The following is a 23,640-nucleotide window of genomic DNA, read 5'->3' as shown; positions in this document are numbered from 1 at the left end:
TGTTTGTGAAATCAATTCCTGTACTGCAAATGCGACAAAAAGAACACTTCTTCCCACCTATCATCCTCCTCTACTCTCTTTTTTTCCCTTGTACTAATTCTGTGCAGCACAAAAGTACTTGTTGATTTCAACAAATAATTGGATGCCTGTGTGGAGATATCTCTATGGTACTGTGAGCAAAGTAGGTCAGAGATAACATCTCAGCAATTCTGAGATGTTAGGCTTTCTGCGCTGGGAAATTTTCTTTCCTACATGGCCATAGCTTATTCTGCGGCAGTTATCTGTGCGGCAATGGTTCCCTGATGGGCAACTCTACTCTGGAATAAAAACTCATTTAATTCCAGAATAATTATCAGAGTGTGGAGCAAAAAGTCAAAGTCACTTTTGTTCTGGAATAGAACATCAGCCTGGTGAGCCCTTTCTAGGTAGATATAGTGGAACAGCATATTTTACAAGTTAAGCCGATCATAAGTTTTTCCATATAAAGGAGCCCTTCCCTGCGTTTGAACCTCTGCAGGGAGTTACAGGGTAATTGCTGCTAGTCCTCTGGCTGCACATGTATTTTGCTTCATCCAGCGTGGAGCTGAAGGGAAGCGCAAATAAATCTAAGATGGGATAGGATGGAGGGATATTAATTAAGGGCTGTGACCGAGCTCAGCTGGGGCAGCTCACAAAGGGAATAACACACTTTCCTACACTTGTGTTGCTCAGGATTGAAGATGCTGGGACCAGTTTAACTTAGTATGAAACTGAGCAGGTAGAGGACTCTTTTGAGGTTCTTTTTTATCAGTTTAGTAAATAACAAAATGTCTCTGCTGAGAGCCTGTCTCCACACAGCAAGGAGGAGTGCTGCCAGGATCACCGGACTTTTCCTAGATACCTTCAAAGCAGCGAGGTGACATGTTGGTAGGATGAAACGATATCTATGTTTCCTGCCAAGTGTTACCAGCAATTCGTCTGGGTGCTGTGAGACTTTTAAGGAGATGGGTGCTCTTCCACTGAGGAGGTGGATCTGCAGAATTCACCATGCCCAAGTCTCCAGACACATCATTTTTTTCTCAGTTCCTGCCCATGTTTCACCTACAGGTAAAAGTTTTCAGATCCTGTAGCTTATAAATGACTCGCACGTAATATATCTTTTTAAACCCTTTTTAGTTGTTGGCATATTGCCTAATTAACTAATAACAACCAAAGTATTTGAGTTAATCTGCAGACACTGACATGAATTAGGTTAAGCAGGCCAACTGGAGACAAAATGAATCGTTGGCACTCCGGACGCCGAGTGGTTAGTTTGAGCTGGAGAATTAGCCAGCAGTAAGACAGCACTTGCCTGTCAGCGTCTGTAGATCAGGTAGGACCAAGCATACAGGAGCTTGCTTTTGTTACTTGGAGGGGCTTATATAGATATATTGAATGGGAACAGAACCTCTTGTTTTATAATCTGTGCATCTAGGAACATCGGCACAGTAGTAGGAGAAATAGTTTCGTAGCAGCATTTCTAGATAAGTCCAGGACAAAGCTGAGTATGCGGAAGTAACAGGAAGTGTTCATGTAAAATGATGAATGCAGTGTCCTTTTTTTTGTTCCCCACTGAAATTAAGGTATTAATGTAGTTTTGGGACCATGCTTGTAGGTTAGACACTAAATTGTCTGCCTGCCATTTCAAGCGATCTGTATCCTTCCGTTAACTTCCATGATGTTTGGCTCCAGTTGTTACTATTACAAATAATGCCCCTCTCTCTTGCAGTACCAAATACAACTTCATTGCTATTTCATCGTTATAAAGTGCAAAATAAGAACCGTCAACAATATTTTGTATTGCTATTATGTTTACATTGTACATAAAAGACATCAGAGTCATTTATTCACTGGAATAAATTTAATCCTTCTGTGTAGGAGAGATCACTTACAAATTGCTTTGTATTCTCTTTCTTGTGTTCTTGTTTATTTTCTATTTGGTGTCCTTCATAAGGACATATTGCTACCTGTTTGTTTAAAATTTTTATTAAATTTTGCTTGCCATTCTGTAACGCCTCAGTCACATCTGCTGGTTTGTTTTCATGTATCTCTACACCACTTATTTTGTGAAGTTTGTTAAAAACCTGAACAAACGTTTTAGCCTCATATGACATTGCAAAATTGTGCTATGAGTGCAGTGCTTTTCAGTCTGGATGGCAAACACATACTGAGCTTTCCTGGAGCCAAGTAGCACGCAGAGATACACTAGTTACTGCAACAATTTAATTACATTATTTAATTACATTTAATGCAAATGATGAAAGCCCATTTTTACAGAGAAGAGTAATTTTACTTCTGTGAAAATGGTGAATTTCCATCGGGGAGCGATTTTTCTTTTCACAGCACTGAGGAAGGCAGAGAAGCAGAGATTTGAATGAGTGCCAGATATGCTTTCATTAATATTACCACACTTTGTTGCAGCTGTAACTTTTCCTTTTTTTAAGGCTTGAAATTAAAAATGTTTTCAATTAAATACTCTCCGAGTAATTTTCATGGCAACTTCCAATTTAGAGATTTAGATTAACCATGTGTAAAAAGGCAAAATTACTTTCTTACTTTCCTTCTTTGACATTTGGCAGCACATCTAGATGTAACGGCTGTGTGGCGTGTTGAACAGACTTCTGATGACAAGTCATAGCTCTGGATTGTTAAATTTGACGTGTCATTCTGCTCCTTCACCATGAATGATGAGGGAGAGTTTTCTGATGACTATCAAGCTGTCACCTTTATAAGATGATATCAGTTAACCATTCATTGAAAAACCCATGTATTTGCCTGTTCATCAAAAGAGTGTCTTGCCATCCCTGCTTTCCACTGACCTTGAAATGAGGAGATATTAGTTTATTTTTTGAAGATAGCAAAGAATGTTCTGTGCACAAGACTATTAATACTGAGAGATCAGGCAGCACTCCAAGTATCATGTGGGCAAAATACTTAACTTCCAATAAGCATATATTCTGAAACCTCCCGTTCAGCCGGACTCTCTTCACCTTCATCCTTTAAAGCATCTTTTTGATTTATCAGCAGTCCTTACTGCGCTAGTACATTTCCAAAATAAACAAACCAACCCAGCGGCAACAGAGAGCAGCGGGTAAGTAGCAAGTGGTTTTAGAGGGTTTTTTTGTGGTTCTTGGTATTGAAGATTTGAGAAGGAAGTTTAGAGGCAATTACTCAAAATTGCTTGAAAATCTCCCTTCTCTTTGAAGTTCCACTTAAAGTATATTTACTTTCAGTTATCACTTCACAGCTAGCTGTTATTTTCTGTCCTTGACAATCTCAGTGTCCAAGAGCAGCAGGGGCCAGGAGGTGAGGGTGACCCCGGCACGGACAATGACCTGGCAGACGGAGCATCATCCCACAGGCTTCCAACATGGCGGGCAGAGCTGGCCCCGGCTGACGGCATCCTCAGCGGTCCCAGACCCCCCACAAGGGATGAACTGGGGCCAGGGCCCTCCAGGGTGCCAGTCAGGGCGGAAAGGAGACGGGGGCCGGGAGATGGGGCTGCAGCGTACGCAGGAGGAGTCCCTGGAGCAGAGGAGCCACCTACGGCGTAGCGCCAGGGTCCTCCCAGGAGACACAGCTGGGAAGCAGCACATCCACAGCGTAGCCTCGGCTGAGCTGGAATAGAGCCAAGGCCCATGGTCAGCGTGGGGGTGGAAGCCCCCAGGGAAGGCTCATCAGGGCAATTAAAGCCTACTCATGCCCTCAGGGCCCTGATACACAAAATAATTGTGTAATTTCTTACTGTCCTTAATCTTCCTGGCATAGGTTTTTCATGGATAATTTTAGCTTTCCCTATTAGTGGAATTCATTGCTATTAACTCTCCATTTCACATGCTCCCTTTTCTTTCCCCCTCCCCAGGGTTGGACAGCAGATATGCGGGGGTTAAGAACAATCTTTTGTTTAATTCCTTCCTTTGTTCTTTCTGAGGAAATCTCCTTATGGCAATAGGCTTTTAATAATGTCCTTAAGCAGCACCAACGTTCTCATATACACTTGTTCCTTTTTTCTCAACCCATTCACATTCAGTTTCACTCTACAAGTATTTTCATGAGTATTGTAAAAGCAGCCTGGCCAACACATGAGTGTTAGGTACATAAACTGCAAGGAACTATAGGGAATTTATGGGAATCTGGACTCTGACTGTAAATTACTAGCTGCAGGGATAATGCCTTTGATTACAAGCATTTTGAAGCAGAAATCAAATCTTTGCATATGATTAAATAATATCTAACGTACCAGAGTCCTTGCCCTAATTCAGACCCTTTTATTTAACTAATTTTATTGTCTCTTTAAAACTGATAAAATTATTTCATTGCATTCTAAAATATAGTGGGTTTGCCCATCTTCAGAATATTTCTGCTAGAATCCAGTGTCTTTTAGATGACTGTAGAAATGCTAGACCAGTTCAGAATCTAAGTTGATTAAATAATGAACAACAGCCCAAACGAGCAGCAAGATTCACTAAGGCTAGAACTTTACAAAGTAAAATAGCGAGCCATTCTTACAGTGAAACACAAGGGCATCTCAGGCGGCAGTCACATTCATTCACTCACGTGAATATGTGTGGGTAAATATCTTTCAATATTTTTTTCAATTCTTTGTTGTCTACATCACAGATGATTATTCACTTACTTACAAATTGCCTCCTTTTGTTTGATTGTGCGTTGTAGCTCTGCCCCTGTAACATGCAGCATTGTCCAACTCGGAACTGCGTCGTGGGAGAGGCTCCTTTTCCCCACCTTTAACAGCCAGGCCATTGGCGATGCAGGACACTTCCCTGCTCTGCTTTGATACAGGTCCTTCCACACTCACCTTGTACTGTGTTAATAGACCATTTGTTTGTTGTTCCTCTTTTCTTTTCAGATCAGATCCTGAATTAATACCGCAACCTGTGCTCTTTTCTGTCTCACCAAAAGTATTTTTTTCTAGTACTGTATTGAGCTTAGTAGTCAATACTTGATTTAATGAACAAGGATGAATCACACTAAAATTAAACTCATGCCAGTGTTTTATTTGAAAACTCGCCATTTATCTCAAAACTCTTTCTTACAATTTATGAGGCCAAATGAGAATGAAACACTGGATTTCAGAGTCCAGCGTTATTTGCTGTTTGGAATTCTCTCTCACCACAACACATGCTCTTCTGTTTTTGTTTTGTCTAAATGCAAATTCTAGTACAAACAAATAATTCTAATAGAAAAGGAAAACCTGTTGTTGGTTTTTTCTTTAAATGAAGATTTTATTAATTTGGGGGGGAGCATATGGAGTACTGGGCTAGATTTTCAAATGTAGTCTCCTATTGTTTAAGATAACTATCAATAGGGATTTTTAAAGTTGCCTAAATTTCTTGTACTGAAATGAATACATTTTTGAGTGACAGTCTTTGAAACTCCATCCCTGTGTGGCTGCATTTAAGGTTCTTTATTTATCCTGTGGTACTGCTTATCATTGTTTTTAACTTTTTAACATCCAACTCAGGACATAATCATATTTTCATATCAGTGAATATTATCTAGGGCAGCCAGTTTATCTCATTGTCCTTATTCAGGCTTTCTTGTGGGGAGCTGTAAGTTGTTTTATGGGGCTACCTAGAGCCTGTGGAGAACACAGGTTAGAGTTTGCCTCAAGGTTCCCATCCTGCTGAGAAGGGAAATTCTTGTCAGATTGTTACTTAGGGATCCCAAGATGTAGTAAAGGGCAGAGGGGAAGACATTTGAGCCCGACAACATGGCTGGGGATAAACACTGCGTCTACGAATTGCTTCATCTCCACAAAGACGGACTAGCAGAAGTGCTGGTTCGCTAAGTTCAAAGCTCCAATGCTAACGACCAGCTGCAGAGCGAGTACAGAGGGTATTGGAAATGGTCATTCTCACAACTCTCCAGGGCAGGAGAAAGCACTGGAAGCAGAAAATAGATATTTATTTTTTTACTTTGCTCCACATCTAAATCTGTTGGATGCACTGAGCAAGGTAGGTCCACAGACCTCTCTCTGTAGGTGGTCAGGCGACAGAAGACAGCCCATTGCCCCACTCTGCAGGGATGAAGGTACTGACTGGTCCTGTTGATGGGAACCACTGTGCTGCAGAAACTTGTCTTCCTACCGCACTGCAGCAGGCAGCGCCGACACGTGAGGTGTTTGGGGAGGTTAGCGCCTACGGGCAGAGGAGACCAGCAGAACTCCATAATTGCTTTGATATCTGCAGTCACAAGAGAAAACAGTAGTGAGTGGATGAGCCTTAGACAAGGTCTGCTATTTGCCGAATAGCTCATAGCTGATGGTTTTGTGGTGGAGATGGTATTTTGGGATTAGATTTGGATTTATTTTAGAGGTAGTGCTTTAAATGTAATGGTAAAGCTCAGAGAAGCATCCTTTAGAAGCAGGAAATTCTGTGCCAGTTTCTTTCACGAACCCAGACGCAGTATCTGCGCATTTATCATTTAAATCTTATTTTGCAGCCTCCGTCACTTACGCCTGGAAGCCCTGTTTACCACAGACAGCAGTGATGGTATATGCTCAAAATGGCTACTGGACTGAAATCTTGTTCTCTGCCTTATCGAGTGAAGCACTGGAAATATTTCCTTCTCTGTCCTTTGGAGCTCCATCACTGTACTTACAATCAGATGTCTCTTGCTGAAAGTTATGAGACATAAGTAATTCAAAAAGCTTCAAGCTTTTACTTGCTAGATCAAAGGATGACTGACAAGTTAGTGAAGATATGTCTTTACCTTTTCAATTAACAATGTCAGAATATTTCATCCCTTTGCTGATTAGTCGTTGCTTTGGACCACGTAAATGATGCTTCATCTGAGTGAATGAATATTGCCATATTTAAAATGATTTAGAGGGTAATTTAATATAGGTCATTTGTAAAGTACTGAATTTAATTATAACGTGGATTATCATCTTTAAAACAATTAAAAGAACACACACTAGTTTTTTAAGAGAGACTGAGCTACAAATATAGGATAGATTGCTGGGCTGGCAAATCACACCTATTTAGAGACTGTGGAGTGGGGACTCTTTGGTTCCCTGCTCAGTCTGAGGCTGCCATGCCCATGGAAATAGGACCCAGGGTACTGCCTCCTGTGTGCCATTTCCCCTGGTGTCCTGTGCACTCCTTTGGTTATGTCTTATTCATTTCCAGTGCTCCTTTACACCCAGCAAAGGGACCGCAATCCTTGTGATCGGTGTATGATACAGACAGGAATGAGGAGCTGGGCAGTGACGAGCTGCTGCTTTGGGCTTTTAGTCACTCCTCGACTATTTTCATGTATGTTCTCTATAAAACTTGAACTCTTCCTCTGCGTAATGAGAAAAGGAGCGTGTGTTCATTGGGTTCCTCGCATGCTCATTGTGTTGTGAATGGAATGCTATTCGTAACAGATTGCTGTGCTGGGGAGGGTAGCTGGGGGTTTGTAAGCTACAGTCTACACAGACATGGCTAAATCCTCTTTGTGTTACTCCTCTGAGAATCTCCTCGGTGTTTCTGTTGCTATTCCTGCGCAGGAAGGATTTAGTGAACAGGAGAGTTGCCTCACAGACCAGAAGCCTAGGGAGAATTTCTCCCTTCAAAGAAAGAGTACTGTCCGTCCATGTGTCATTGAACATCATTTGGTTTTTCATGCGTTTATGAAGTTTGTCGGGATATTTTTCAAGTAATGTTACGGGCAACCAGTTCTTTCCAGTAAGGTTTCTTAGTGGACTTCTTTTATCCTTTTAAAGAAAGCACTTCAGTTTTGGGAAAAAGAAAAGGATGATAGGACGCCTCAAGCGCCAGGGTGAGGTTCCTCTGAGATAAGCCACAGTCACAAGGTGAAGCCAGTGGGGCTCAGCAATTAACGGTGACCAACAGCTGGCACCAAAATCTCTTGGTGCCCACCTACAGGCTGTTTTGTTTGGGGTGTGAAGTTTGGTGATTCTTTTATGTATTTCACAAAGGTAATTGCTTTTATGCCTTTGTGAACTCAATATTATTTCACTCCAAGGCTTAACCTGGCCAGAGGAAAGAGTTATTGTGTGTGTTACTTTCACAGATTCAAATATTGACCTCAAAGTGTGTCATGCTTTTAGAAAATGATAAAGCCTCTTTTTACTTTGAAAAACAGCTAGCATTGCATGAATGATGCTGACATTCACAGTTTATGCCATACATATTACGTTGAGACTTCTAAGGAATTAATTAGTGTCTTTATGTTACAAAGTAGGAGGAGTTTTTAATTTCAGCTTGCATATAGTTTCACCACAAAATGCGTGGCTGTTCCGCTCATACTGTCATATATACAATTGTGCAAGATGTGTTTTGAAACTAACCTTCCATTGTTTCCTTGTTTACAGGGTTAGGATGTAGCTTTAAGCATAGGCACTACAAAGTCTAAATAAAATTTTTCTGCCTTCATGTTGCTACTGTCGGTGATCAATCTGGCAGAGCTTTACTATGATGAAAATGCTTCCTACAATAGCTCAGCAACACATTCATATTCTGATGTCACTTTTGGCCTGCAAGTTAGAAGCTGATACATTATTGGAAGGAGGAAAAAAGTTAGGAAATACATCCTAGCTAATCTGACACTTTCTGGGTTTTGCTGTCGCTTTGCAAATTCTGGTTTATTTGACTCTCCTCTCTGCATGAATTGTCTGAATACCAAACAACTTTGCTATGTCTGCTTACTCTTTTATGCCTTCCCGGAGTTTTCAATTCATTGTCTCTTCTTGTCTCTTTCTCTTTGTTTCTCTCTCCTCTCTCTCTCTATTTTTCTTTTTGGTGGGGTACCCTGACTCTCTCAAGCAGTGCAGGAGACCGAGCAGGAAGATGTAAAGGTGGTAGTGGATGCCCAAGCTCCGAAACCAACTAAAAAAACCAAGGCAGCAGCTGCGAGCTGTCAGACTGGCAGCGCCAGAAAGGAGAAAAAAGGGAAACACAAAGGTTAGCTGCATGCGGCTGAATGTCAGATGTTGAATTGACTGCAAAATACTTCTTTCTTTTTTTTTTTTATTTCTTTGAATTTCTGAAAATTGCCTAAAAGCAATTTCTTGAAATTTTCGTGAGATTGGAAAATGTGAGTTACGTGGTCTTGTCTCGGCATGTACAACCTGGGAGTGAAGGAGGGCTAAAATTTGTAAACTGAGTCTTTTCCAAAGGAGAGTGTCTGTTCAAATTGCAGAGGAGGAAAATAGTACTGATGGAAAGATGCTGGTGTTTTCCCGCAGTGTTAAAGGAATGAGAACCATCTTACACCAATGCGCTTTTTTAGACTATCTGCATGTAATGTAATTTGGAGAAACAGCCTTAAATTGCAGTCATTTCTGTCCAGACTCTTCCTGAGGTTTAAACTATACAAATTAGAGGTTAAGTGAGCATTTTCAAAATCGATTCAACAAAACAGAGATAACATCCTCAAAGGGGTTCTTCAAGTTCTTACTTCAGCGTTACTCTCCCACCTGGTCGACATACGGGAGTTGTTTGTATGAAAAATTTTCTGCAGTGACGTTGGGGAAGATAATGACAAAAGGGTAGGTAGAAATGACATTGCCATTATGGGATTTACTATTTGAGTTACATAGGCTAGGTGGAAGAAGTAACGTGAGCTACTTTAGAGGTACTCAAAATTTTATATATATATGCGCACTCTCAAAAAGAGAGAGGGTTTTGTACCACATAGAGTTTCTTTTTATTTGATGGTGAATGACTAATGACATTAATAAATACCTTTACAATAATTTGTACTTTTTGGATAAGGCCATCCTTGTACCACGGTCCTGCCTGGACTGCACTGTATTCCTGTCTTGTGTCTGTCCAACATTATTGCTTAAGTAAGAAAATAGTGTATATCCTTGACATGTCTATTTAAAGATAGCAATGACTAATAAGGGTAATTATTGAGGTCAGATTATTGGGGCTTATCTATAGGGATTTTGCAGGACTTGAGCCTACCTTATCAAAATCCTTTACACACTGCAGCTTAATTCTTGAGATCTGAATCTACAGCATCTCTATGTCTGCGGTCCCTCTGGCTGCAAAGGAAGCCCTAGGTTAGACAGGCTTTAGAGGCTGGCCCTGAGGTAAAGGCTTTATTCATATATTTGAAAAAAAGATGGTGTGTGTCAGTACCTAGGCTTAAAATTAAAAGTAAAAATTAATGAACGTAAAAATTGTTGGTAAAATAGGTGAACAGAAAGCTAATGTTTCTCAATTTAATGTAAAACTCCAGCATAGTAATACAGATGCCGGATTTTTTTTGAAATATTTCTTGCTGAAGAGTAAAAATTCTTTTACTAGTTTAAAAGAAAACCCGTCTTAGGCTGTAACTGAGCATTGTGCAGGGTAATACTTCAGTCATGATTACTGCGTAGCCTCGAGGCTCTGTTTCATCTCATATAACGCCTCTTGTGCCTTTAGGGGGTGTCTCTGTCTGTACTATGTTCAGAACTTTAGATATTGTGCTCATCAGCTCCAGGAGGTTTGACTTTACAAATTTGTGTTGTATAACACCCGTGTGTATGTGTATACATTCACATGTTTTCCGGGCAGTTTTCTGATGAGCTCTTGGCTAAAATATTCCGTGAACAAAATCCTAGTGAGGCACATAGCCGGAAACAGCGATCGTCTGAGTGTGTGATTTCCAGGGCAGTTCTGCGGACGCTGGTGATGTCCATGCTGGGGCTGCATTTGGTGGGTAGCTCTCTTCCAACCTACCTCCTGGAGGCAGGCAAGTTACTCCAAGTGTGTGCGTAGTGTGAAGGAGTTGCACGGATTTTTACTATCTCACAGCGGGTAGCACCTAGTATTTTTCTCATATGCTGATAATTTTTTATTCATTTTGTGAAAAATTCCCCGAACAGGCAAATGCTGGTATATTTTAATAGAAGGAAGTTGTGTCAGTAAAAGTAATGACACTTTACATAGACTGAGAACTTGTGCGTGCTGATACTGCTCTATGTGTTGGAAACAAATATTGTTAGCTGCCTCTGCTGCAATTCTTACTGCTTATCCTCTTATGCTACGCGGGGTCTTCCCTGGCCTTCAGCATTCACCCATCGATTGCATGTTATGTATGCTTCCACAGAGTGGAGGGGTTATTCATGGATTATACTATAAATATAATAAATAAAGAAAATTTTGAGTACCTCCTCTCCTGAAGCTTACCTTCAGGGTAAGTCTCAAGTAACCAAATCAATTGACAAATATCCCTGTCAGTTAAAGTGTGTTCAGAGCATACACGTAGCACCTTCTCATCCAGCTCATCTACTTCTTCTGCACACTGGTATTTAACTGTTCATTCATGTGTAATTTCACTCTTGGAATCCTACCTGTGTTACCTTTGATATCGGAAACTTTGCAGGGGTTTATAACTGGGTTTCCAGTCTTGCATCCCTAGCGAAGCTGCAAAATATTTTGTTACTGGATGAAAAAGTAAAACCAAACGTGACTTTAAAATTCCATAGGGATTTTACTGATCAATCCACTACAGACATAGCTAATTTGTGCTACTTAGGGATGAAGAAAATGCAAGTGGTAGCAGAACCCTATAGTGGAACTTGTATCAATTTTTCAGTTACTTTTAAGAGTAAGCATGAGTCTTAAGAAAAGATTTTATAATAATATTGAATGGATTTGCTAATAACTTCAGATCTAACTTATGAAAATGGTTTAAATGGTTTTATACCTTTTGTGGCACAAGAGATTTTGTTGGAGGAAGTTCATTGGTAATTAGAGCAAATGTTGGAAGTTTTCGGTTTCTGCGTTTAGCTTTGCTATTGCTTCAGGTTTGGTCTCCACTCTGACTGTAACCTTTGTATGTCCTGTAAACGAGCAGGATGGATGCTGAGGGGTGAATGCACTTTATGTGCTAAAATAGCATTTTAAAGGTTTCTGTTAGTATTTAGCTATAGTGAGCATTACCTTTCTAATCATAGCCAGGCTCTTTGTGCTTTAAGAAAAAAAAACCCTTTAGACCAGATCCTATGAATAATAAGCTAATTCAGAGCAAAAATCGTTGAATTATACATGAATAGCTCTTGAAGCTGTAGTGTAATGATTGTACTCTGGTCTTAGATGTGTAATGCTTTTTTAAGTGGCTTGAAGAATGATGAAACTATGATCAGAACAATGTGCTAAAGAGAAACGCGAGGGAAATATTAGGTTTAATGAGGTTACACTGACATAAGGCAAGAAAAGGGATGTGGCTAATTGCTCATGTAGAGCTGATTGTGCCTTTTAAGTTAGGGGTCAGTGCATTTTGTAATTCTGTGATGGGTAGTGCAGTATTTAGCATTTTTTTCTGAATCTGTGATTATTACTGTGTTTCATTCTTAATGGCAGTATCCAGTATATACTGTGCCTACTTTTAAAAGGAGACATCATTGTTGTGCGACAGAGCCTGCAAATGCAGTAAATTCATGGCATTTTGTGGTAGCTTACCTCATTAAACCGGTAGTTCTAAAAGCTTTGGTCTCCCAGTTTATTGTTTGACATAATATTCAGTATTGGAAAAAAACCCAAAATACAACAAATGAATATGTAAAATGGTTGTCTTTCCAGTGGAGGCAGTGAATCACATTTTGGTTTGATTTGTGATGCTAGTGAGGGGTGATTAAGTATCTTAGTGAACCTGGTGTACAGTATCAGTAGATGATTCAACAGAAAAATAATGCGAACAAGTGAAAATAGTTGCAGCAGGAGCCTATGAAGAGTAAGCACCCTGCATAGTATTACAAAACCAGAGCATCTTTAGATATTAAATACCTAGATGATTCTTTAAAAATTGAGATTCCCGAAAGTATTACAGGTATGTAGTGGTGTGGGGGTTTTTTTTTGGTTGTTTTTTTCCTCCCAATACAAGTTTTTGAAAAAACTAATTGATATACAAGATAAAGTGCTTTTTTTGGCTATGAGCAATGAATGGGGCACAAACAAATCAGGAAGATAAAATGGAACCTTTAAAAAAACCCAGAAAACCATGCAAGGCCAGAAGTGGATTCAAAGTGAAATCTGATAGGAAAATTCAGGAATCATTCTGTGAAAACCTGTTGTCGTTTGTCTGTTTGTTTGATTTTGGTTTTTTTCCTAGCGCTCTTGCACTTACAGCATGTCAGTACATTCTAGGAAAACCCTGCTTTGAACTGCACTGGTTCACTCACTGCCATGGGCAATAGAAACGAAAATTTTTGTCACTGAAATCAGCAATATGGATATGTTTTAAAAGTTCAAATAAACAATACCTTCCCAGCAATTTTTCTCTTACGTTGTACATTGAATGTATATAGTATGTTGGGTAATCCCTGCTGTCTCTACGAGAGTCAGAAAGCGAATGAGCTGCTCTGGCACACAGCGCTTTTCCTGCCAGGATGGCTATTTCATGTTTTGATTTGGGTTGCTTCTTCCATGTTTCTTTTCTCTCTTTCACGCTTGTCTGTCGGTTTTGATTTGTGCATCCTGTCCCATTTTTATATGTAACAGGCAACTACGTTAACGCTGACTGGCTAAGAAAGCAGCACCATTTGTTGGATAAGCAGCATAATTTCTCACTGCAACGCTTCCTTTCTGATGGGGGGAGGGACATTAATGTAGAGTAGATTTATCTTGGCTTCCCTGTACATTAAAGAGAAAGGGTAGGAGGAACAATAAGTGAGTTGCCACCAAGAAAAGTCCTATTATTTCCAGATCTGACAACCCTTTCAGGCTGTGCTTTGGCAACACAAGAACTTGATTGTGAAGAAGTCATTTTGGCCTCTTCGGGATAGAGATTTATGAAAGTACAGTTCCTGCTGCAGTTTTCTAGATTTCATCAAGGTGAATGCAGAGCTGGATGCTCAAGCACTTGCTTTCAGTGACCTGATCTGGTGTTAGCAATAGTCCTTCTTTTGATGGAAGTTTGGACTAAATCACCTCCAGAGGCCCTTTCCTAAAAAAATACCTGTTTGCCCCCCCTGACTCTGCCCCAATGCCTTTGTGATTTTGCAGTTGCTTGAACCCGTATCAGTGGATGCACAGCCTCTATAAGAACAGGCATATACTGGGAAATGGCTTACAAACTATTGACAGCTACAATATACTTAAGGTTATTTAGTCTTAAAAAATAGACCCCAAAAATGCTTTTTCCCCCTTTAAACATTCTGCTCTTTCAGTAAATTCCTTTTGAGGAGAGTTTCACCCAACAGTGAGAGACAGAGATGATAAATATTTTAATTTTTTTTTTAATTTTTTTTAAAGCAATGGAGTTCTAAATTTCTGGAAGATGTAATTTCATTATATTTCATTCTAGCCATTTTGCTAGAGCTTCCTAAGCAATCGTTCTGAGAAAGAACCTTTTTCACTTATTGATATGTGCAATACCACTTCCTTGTACCACTGTTGGGGAAGTAAATGTTATTACACTCAGTGGTCACACTTCTTGATAAACGCAGATTTCAAAAATATAATCAACTGTTGTTTTGTCTTTCAAGCTTAAAATATGTATCACTTGAGACAATAAAAGCAGAAGTAGGGTTTGCTTTAAGCCAAGTTCTTTAAAGGACGGAAATTCTATTTGTTCTGGTGTCAGGCTAATAAGAACAGATTGCTCTGAGGACAGAATCCCTGTCTTTGTGTCTTTGACCTTGGAGTAGGCCAGACGGTCTTTGAAGGGTTATGCTGCCATCCCTAAGTTGGAGGAAGAGCTGCTCTGCAGCGTTCTTGAAGAGCAATTACAATTGCAGTGTAGCTGCTGGCCACAGCCTTGCGCGTTAGCCACGTGGATATGGCTTCTGTGTCAGACCAGTGCCTTATCTAACCTGGTATCTTGCCCTTGAAGGCACATTTAAAAAAAAAAAAAAAAAAAAAGGGAGAAAATTTTCTAGTGTGCCTGCATTTGCTGTCAACATGTTTGTAGAGGAAGGGCACACTTGTTGTAGAACCCTTGTTGTATGTTACTGAAGTCAGAAAATGTGGCTTGAGACTTTCTCTTCCAGAGACCTTCTGCCTGATCTTGGTCAACTCTTGAGATTTGATCTGCAATGGCCTTATGCATAATCTTAAAACTTAGTCTGTAAGCAATATGCTTCGCTTCGTATGTTGAATTTGTGTCTTAAATGCTTTATAAGATGGGACTGAGAATTTTTGTATCCTGCAGTTTTTAAAGTAGGGACAGAAATACTTGTTTTGTATGCTATGTTCATTTCCTGGTATGTAATCTCGTTTACCGTTCAGTCAGTGAGCTCAATTAATTCTCTCTGATCTACAATACTTTTCTTTTTGGTTTCTTTCTTAGTTTGCAAATGTCCTATGAAGAAATTTGTAATTTATTATAGTAGGTGTTTTCAAATAATTTAGAAATCTGTCTTTTCATGGTGTCCTAGGTGCAGTAAAGACTCACTGTAAATAATCAGTTAATCATTCTTTCCTGTACTTACAAGCTCATGTAAAAGAACCAAGAGGAAATAACATTTGCTGAAAACATTTTCACAGCAAAATGTTTGCATATATAAATACACGCTGAGAGGAACATGATGTATATAAATACAATTAGATTCTTTTCCTGCAAGATCCAATTACTGGGGATTCATGTAGTGTATAGTCAAATACTTAAATAATGTTTTGGAGAGCTGAGTCACTAGGCTTATGCCTGTACTTTGCTTTGTTGGGTAGTTTGTCACATATTTAATCTGTACCTAATTTTTTCAAGACTACCATTGTGCATCGTGCACTATTGTCAGATAGCAAAATCTTTCTTCATGTTTGGTCTCGTGCTCATCTATAAGTGGTGGCCACATATCAGCTGCCTCTCTGAACTTTCCCTGGTCATAGATAGCTTGCTAGTATGTAATCTTTTCCTCCCATTTGACCTTCTCCCCCCATTCCTCCACCCCCTAAAAATTTTAAATACTCTTTCTTTATTATCTCTTGAGCAATGAAATAATCAAAATTGAGGTTTTAGCCTATCGTCTTTAACTGTTTTATTCTGCTATAATATTATAGCATCATTCGACTGTGATGACTTTGAGAATTTCTCTGATGGAGTGTCTAGAAAAGCTTAATTTCTGTCCAGTTTTGAGAGGGACTTCCATTTGGACCTACTCTTTTACAGATTCTGGATTTAGACAGGACTAATGTAAGTCTGATCTAACAGACTGATCTAACAGACTCATCTAAGCCTGTGCTCAGCATGACTACAATCTTGGTTTCCCACTTGCAAATAAGATTAGGAACTGTATTTATTTTCTGCAAAATAATTTTGAAGATTGTGAAGCTATTCCCAGAAATGCATTTGTAATGCTCTCCTAGTCCTGTTGTGGGGGGAAAAAAAAAACACCCCAAAACAACTTCTGGATCTGGAGGGCCAAGGAGGAGGGATATACTTCAGGATCTATAGCCTCCATCCCATGCCGTCTGTACTTACTTAGTTTGTCAGAAAGAAATCTGATAACCACTTCTAGTAGAACTGAGATGGCTCATCTATATTCATTCTAGCATCTATTTATAGGACACATCAAAATGGCTGGAAGTTGTTCAGCAGAAAGCTGCTGGGGATGTAGGATAGAGAAATGTATGCCTGGTGACTCTCACATAAAGAGATTTTCTTTAATTGCTGGATTTGAACAGTAAAACGAGGTCTTGACCTCATATCCTCGAAATGTATTGTCAGTACTAAATCCAGTGAGACTGAATGGATTTTGGGTTGTTCATCCATCCTTTAGAAGCTGAAGTTTCAAAAAGGCATAATGTGGTATCAAAAAATGCATGAAAACTTATATTTGTTTCTCATATATCATAAACACTAAGCAAAATTTTGCTACTTTATTCCTTTCCCAAGGCTTTCAGTAGCAGTTATCTTCTTTATTTTTCCCGTACTTTTTTCTTTCTCCCCTTATCCCAGATTGGATCTTGTATTTTCTTTTTTTTTTGTGTGTGTGTAGATACTGTGTGTAAACATTGTGTGTTTAAAGCAAAAGCAAAAAAAAACCCACCACTGTCTAAAAATCCCATACCTGAGATCAAAATCAAGTGCATGTCGACCTAATGTATTTTGAATTTCTTAGACTTTAGATGAATTCAGGTTATAAAAACATTCTACGTGGTAGTTTAGATTACCAGCTTTTAAAAGCATGGTATTGTCCATTTATAAATATTGTCTAGAAGATTTTAGGTGGTAACAGAATACAAGCATTGATAAATAGTAGTTTATAGGATGGAAATGCCAGTGAATGCCAATTTTCTGTTGCTTTTTTTTTTTTCTTTATCCCTTTGTTTTCATGTCTGGTACGTGTGCTATGTGTCTCATCTGAGACACGACCATGTCAAAGTTTACCAGAAGGCATTTACTGAAAGGGGTGGTATTCTGGGAGTTGTTTCAGTTGTCTGCTTTCCTCCCTGCCCTCCTTCACAGTTACCTCTCAAAAATTCCCTTTTCTTCCGAGCAGGTATTCAAGGACATCTCTGTCAGGTTTTTTTTCTACCTGATTTTTGGGAAAAGCTGTAGAAAATGCTGACCGTAGCAGTAAAGACTTTCTTTTTTGGCACAGCCCGCTCAGCTGCTTTGCCTTTTTTGACACTGTCCTTAAACCGAGAAACTTATAACTCTAGACGTGAATGGTCTGTTTTATTGCGCAGTGAACCATCCTTCCAGAAAGTCAGTGAAACGGAGTCAGCAAGGCAAAGAAAGTGAGAACACCGGGAGAGATCCACCTTGAGTATCACGATTACAGAAGCTTGGAAGTGTGTTTAGATATTAGGCACATGATGGTAAAGCTGCCTTTTGGACTGTATGACTTACAAAGATACACTTACAAAAAAAATATGTATGTATGCTTGCATTTAATATCATTTTACACCTGCATATATAGCTACGAAGAAGTGTGCACACACACAAATATTAAATAGTTAATGCTGCATTTACCACGAATCATCTACAGTATTCTAATGCAGCAGAGGTTCGGCTTTTTCCCTCTCTGTCTGGCAACATCTTCCATTCCCTTAAATGGGGTCACCAGTGGAACCATTCATAATGCTTAATAACACACTCTACCAGCGATGCACTCTTCAGAATACTGAAATTGATTTTTCTTCTCTAAAAGTATGACCTGGCAGTGTAGCCTTTGTCCTAACGCCTAATAATACGTGATGTTCCTGACAGCACAGGATGCGAGCGCAGATGTTCTGCGGGCATCAGAAAAAAGCAGCCTCGGCGCAATGTCTGATGCTGTCGAAGGCATTTCATTTGCTGCAGATCAATGTCTGCTTTGAAGAAGAATAATTAAGGTGTTTTGTTCCTTTTGAAATGGGTTCTCAAAATCAGCTTTGTACTGTCCAAAGCTTAATGAGGGGCTAGGTAGATATGCATGAGGTATGAGCATCTTGTTAAACTCATGGATGCTTAACGCTTTTGAAATTCGGAGTATTAAGAATCTAACTTTAGGCAGCCACTTTAATGATAATGGTTAATACGGTTAAAGCTGTGAAAATACCACAGTGGGTCTGAGGAACCACTTGTCTGTTGTATAGCGCCTTTGCTGTAATGCTTATCCTGAGATAACTTTTAAGAAAAATGCTATTCTGTTCACTGCTAGATTATACCTGCAACATAGGAAATTATACCGTTCATTCTGTATCACACGGAGCTTCTGTCTGAAATTGTCATCCCACCAAGATGAGAGAAACATTCCCACGGACTTTATTTAGTCCTCCATGGTTGGATGGACAGATTGTTTATTTACAATTGTTAGTTGTTGTTGTTAGCTGTACTGTAACTAAATCAGAATTTACAGGGTTGGTGCAAAAATTGCCAGATAAGGGTCTGGGTGATGCAGATGAGTCAATAGTTCCTTGTGGTTTTGAACTCTGTGAATTTAATAGTTGTGCAGTGTCGGACTGCATCTTGTTGGGTAGTTGCACAGCCAGTGCTGCTCCTGCTCCCGGGGGTGGGGACCACGCTCGTTTCTACTGGCGCTTCGTGTGGCAGTGGCAGCGACAGCAAATGCAGCAAAGTCCAGTTAAGCATGCTAAGCGTATAATCCGGTTGTCTTTTAATGCAAGTTGACAGCTGCTGGCAAAGTGGGTTGAAATGGTATTCTTGGAGACTTCTGCTACACATCACAGTCTGAAAAAATCCCAATCCCTACAGCTCCTTCTTACAGGATTTATTCAGCTGTGTTTGGTGTGAGAAGCACCATATTCTTCTACTGAACTGGCCCTTTGTAATGCTTGCTCATTCGCCACAACGTTGCTTGCTTATTAACAAAAATTTCAGAACAGCAACAGTATACAGGCTTATGTTATTTACTATATATATACATGATAATATTACCATTTTTATTGGTGCAAAAGTGCATTTTTGTATAGCTAATTTAGTAATATATACCAGCAGTAAGTCTTAACTAAGAGCTGAAGTACATTTGCAATCCGAATTTTTAACTTGCTGTCCTGGACAAAAAAAATGAAGTTAACTTGTGATAAGAACACATCCCACCCCGTATTTGCAGTTTTCTGTCTTCAGAGGCGATTTACAGCCCTAAGGAGGTAAACAGTTTCTTTCTGGCTGTCACCAGAAGCCACAGAATCGCAGCATGGCTGAGGCTGGAAGGTGCCTCTGGGGACTGTCTAGTCCCATGTCCCTGCCCAGGTCAGGATTTGAGCATCACAGAGGATGGAGGTTCCAGGGAATATGTATTATTTTCTTTATATTTTCACACTGCTGTTTTAACTGTATAACAATTTACTAACTCAGTGGGCATATTTAGGCTTGTTAATGTGCTGCTTTTCCTGTTGTATACCCTGCTAGGTCTACTTGTGAGTTTTCCAGGTTTCTGAAACTTTGAAGCGTCGTTCCATAACAGCGGTGTTGTTTATTAGGGGATATGGCATAATCTGGGACTGATGCTTATCTGTTTCTGCACCAGTTGTGTGTCCTTATGAAAGTTTCATCTGTTTTCTTTGTCGGTCCTCTCCAGTGAATTTATTTTCTGTGTAATTTTCAGTGTTTCTGGTGCATGGATGAGTGTGCTTTGGGGGTGAGCAGGGCGACAGTGAAATCCTGATGGGCTCTTGGAGATTCTCTAGTGCAGCATGTGGGAAGTAAGAGGTTTGCCTTGGAGCATAGTTTAGTCTTGTTTAAGTCTAGAAATATTATTGAATGTGAACCTCTGATCTCTGATTCTTAGAAAAGATACCTTTTGCGAGTGAGTAATTGTCTTTTCAAGAACTTCTTGACACAAAGGCAGCTAAGAGTTTTGCTGTTGTCTGACAGGGATTGACGGCCCAGCTGCTTTTCAAGATGATGTTCAGAAGATAGGAAGTCAAGTGCAGATTCTCACTGTTGGACAGTCTAGTCATGATGAAGATGATGGAGAGAAAATGGCTAGTGGTCAACAACAGCAAAGCAAACAAGACCTTAGAACAGCAATGCAGAAAAAAGGTAAGTAGCCAAAGCTGCTTTCATGTTTTCATTGCTTGTTTTGTGTACATTGATTCCTTTTTCTATTCTCACTCTCAGCCCTAGCCTAAGCAGAGATTGTTACTCTGTATTTATTCTCCTCAGAGCCTGTTATGCTCTATTGTATAATCTAAAAAAAAAAGAAGAAGTTCTGTCTTGTCCCAAGGAACAAGAGCTCTCCAGGCTCTCAGGGATGTGGCTTTCCCATCTGCAGGGCAGTGCTGCTGTTAAGGTACCAGGCAGATGCTAATGCTCATATCCATCTGTTCACATTTTTGTATTGTACAACTCTGGAAATCACTTGAGAGTTAAAAAAAAGAGTATGGAATAGCAACATTCAAACTAGAGTATCAATTTTAGTTGTGTTGTCGGTTAAATATTGTTCATGTTTTCATAATGTGTGTTCATGCTCGCAGAGGTGAAAATGACAGCACTGTGTATTCTGCAGCGTTTCCCATGCATAGTCCTCAAATGTTCTGGAATGGGGGTTTTTTTGGAGATAGATTGTGTATGTACACATTCATGCATCCGTCCCTTCCTTCCTGCACTGTTATTATCTCTCGTTAGACATTAACTGTAGGAATGAAAAAAAACCCCTAAAATCCTCACAAAGCTATTTCTGAAGGCATTTGCTTTGGAGTTGTTCTTCTTCAGCGTACAGCTTTTGAAGCAAAGATGGCTCATGCCAAGAGTGTTCTGATGCTTTAAGAATAAATTCTTTGTGTATAAAGAGCAAAATGTAAGTGCAAACTTGACTCATCTAGAATAGACTATTCATACCTAAATGCCTGCCTCTTGTCTGCAGAGCAGTTCTCACTAAGATTCATTTTTTTCTGGGACATTAGCCTGCAGATGTGAGCAACTTCAACTGAAATGGGCAGATTTTCTCCAAGTGTGGTATTTCCTGGGCATTTGAGTCCGAGGGATGTTGGCATGACTAACAAGTTCTGATCTGTGCGGTGATTGTGTTGCCTTAGACCATGGCTCAGAATATTAAATCATCAGGCACACTACTTACTAAAGCTGATTGACTTAAAAACTATCAACAGGCTTCTCAAATTAGGTCAGAGCACTCAGATTTTTACTCTGAGGGACATTTCTATTTTTGAGGTTTTTTCCAGGTTAAGATATATTTTTATTCTCCACAATTTTTTTGTTTATTTTTTAAAAGAAGCAGTGGGCGGAGGCTTTTTGTTTTGATTTTGTTTTGTTTTGCTTTGTTGCTTCATATTCTTAAATAGATGATATGAGCTTTTTTTACCAGGTCTGAGTATACTCCTGATCAGAACAGGCACCGCTAAGAGTAGACCACTAGTGTGCTTCAAGTCGGGGGGCGGAGGACGGGACATGACATGCTTTTTTAAAATGGGAATGCTGACGTTTACTCATTTTTATTAACAACAGAGCTACGCTCTGTGAGACACAAAGAAAGGTATTAAGACAAGACTGCAATGAGCAGCATCTCCATAAAATATTTTTACTCTGTGTGTACGGTTTGCCACTTGATACCAGCAGAGGAGGCTTGTTAGAAAGTTTTGAGTATCCCGTTATTCATGGGAAACTTCATGTAGAGCTAGGGCTTTTCATGTGGATTCCCACTGCCGCTTCACTGCTTGTGGCATGTCCTTACTGGTGCGTCCCCCTTGGTCTGAAAAGCACTTAGAATTGCTGTCTCCCATCAGTCTTTCTCTTGCATGGAATAGGAGCAAAAGGAGAACACAGAGATAAACGCTAACTGGCCTGCTGGGAAAGGCTGAGTCCCATCAGATTTGTGTAGCCTGATTTGTGCCCATGCTGCTCTTTGATACTAACTTTGTGGAGAGAAGCCTCTCTCAGCACGTGTCTCTGCTTCCCCAGCGAGACAAGTTCTGTTACAAGACAAGAGGTTATAGGCTACCCGAGTGTGAATAGAATATGCCACTTGCAAGAAAATGCCAAATGTTTTATTTGATTTCTCCATCTGTTGGAAATTGCCGTACTAGAATCATTTTCTTCCTGCAGGAAATATTTGTCCTTTTGATTTCAGAAGTCATAATATGTAGAGTTCCTCTCTGGCAAATGAGTCACTAGGACAGAGACATGCTTCCATAAATTTTAACACAGAATAACTAACATCTAGTCTTCACATTTACCAGTTTCCTATATGTCTCTGTAAAGACTTGGGATGAGCAATTTGGTCTTGGTTCTTCTTTGCCACCGGAAGGCACACCTGTTTTGAGATTTAGGGAAGGAATAGATTTGATTTCTGGGTTCAAAAACGAAACAGGAGCTCTCTGAAGCATTCTTCCCCACAGGTCATGAGTGCAGACTTTTCTAAGGCTGGCACGGAATTTTCACCACCAAAATACTGGTGGTGAAATCATGAGCACGGATGTAGAAATAAACTGATTACGTCTGTACACATGAAGTATGGCATTATTGCGCAGCTGCCAGCTGAGGAGGTGGACTGTCTCTATTACCCATGCACAGCTGACTAGAACATGGTTGTCGTTATTAAGAAATAATGCTTGTGATTAATGAGTGTGTGATTAATAATGAGTGAGTTCTACAGGCTTTGAGAATATCTGTTGACCTGTGAACTCAGGCCCTCCTTGCGTAACCAGATCCTATTGAAATTTGTTGCTGTCATGCTGTGTGGTGTGTGTCCAGACTGGGGGAACTGGGGGAGTGGATAACGAGACCATTCAGGGTGCAGCTGAATGGAATGCAAGCATTGTATTGCGTATGCTTCTGTTTTACTTTTCTACACTCGCTCGTACTACTCTGGTGTCATTTCATTATCCAGTGTGCATCTGGTGTCAAAAGGGATATGCATTGAAGTTGTTGGAAACCGCAATAACATAAAAAGTATTTAAATGCCTTTTTTGATGTCTTTTTTTTCCTCATACCGTTCCAAAATTTGAACTGAAGAAAACCATTACTGATACTATCTCTGATGTTTATGTTTCTGTACGTTAGTTTGGTTCAGCCTCTGCTTGTTGCAGACCAAGCTCATATTCCAAAAGACTAAGCTACATGAAAGCCTCTGTGCGTAGCCCTGGAACTCCTGGAAGAAGAGTTTAGAGAGCCTGAGCAAGATGATGAGGACACACTGGGCACAGGGATTTAGGTAGAATTTAGGCTGTTTGAATATGAGTCTGAGTACTTTTTTCAATGTTCCTGAATGAATAGTTGTGCAGAATCTCTGTATATCACTTGTGCCAGTCAGGTTGT

General features: G+C 39.8%; 1 protein-coding gene across 7 annotated transcripts in view; it reads left to right on the top strand.

Annotated features, from left to right (window-relative positions):
- TUB (TUB bipartite transcription factor) overlaps window positions 1-23,640 on the top strand; it is a 158,462-nt gene that overhangs the window by 117,364 nt on the left and 17,458 nt on the right. For 3 of the 7 annotated variants that reach the window (XM_063333292.1, XM_063333295.1, XM_063333294.1), the window contains exons 4-5: window positions 8,811-8,948; window positions 20,242-20,409. In XM_063333292.1, the coding sequence (XP_063189362.1) occupies window positions 8,811-8,948; window positions 20,242-20,409 (306 nt within the window). The remainder of the gene's footprint in view (window positions 1-8,810; window positions 8,949-20,241; window positions 20,410-23,640) is intronic. The other 4 variants (XM_063333293.1, XM_063333296.1, XM_063333297.1 and 1 more) reach the window with 2 other exon arrangements.

Source organism: Chroicocephalus ridibundus, chromosome 4 (genome assembly GCF_963924245.1).
Source record: "Chroicocephalus ridibundus chromosome 4, bChrRid1.1, whole genome shotgun sequence".
NCBI classification, from domain to species: Eukaryota; Metazoa; Chordata; class Aves; order Charadriiformes; family Laridae; genus Chroicocephalus; species Chroicocephalus ridibundus.
This window is presented reverse-complemented; position numbering and strand designations above follow the sequence as displayed.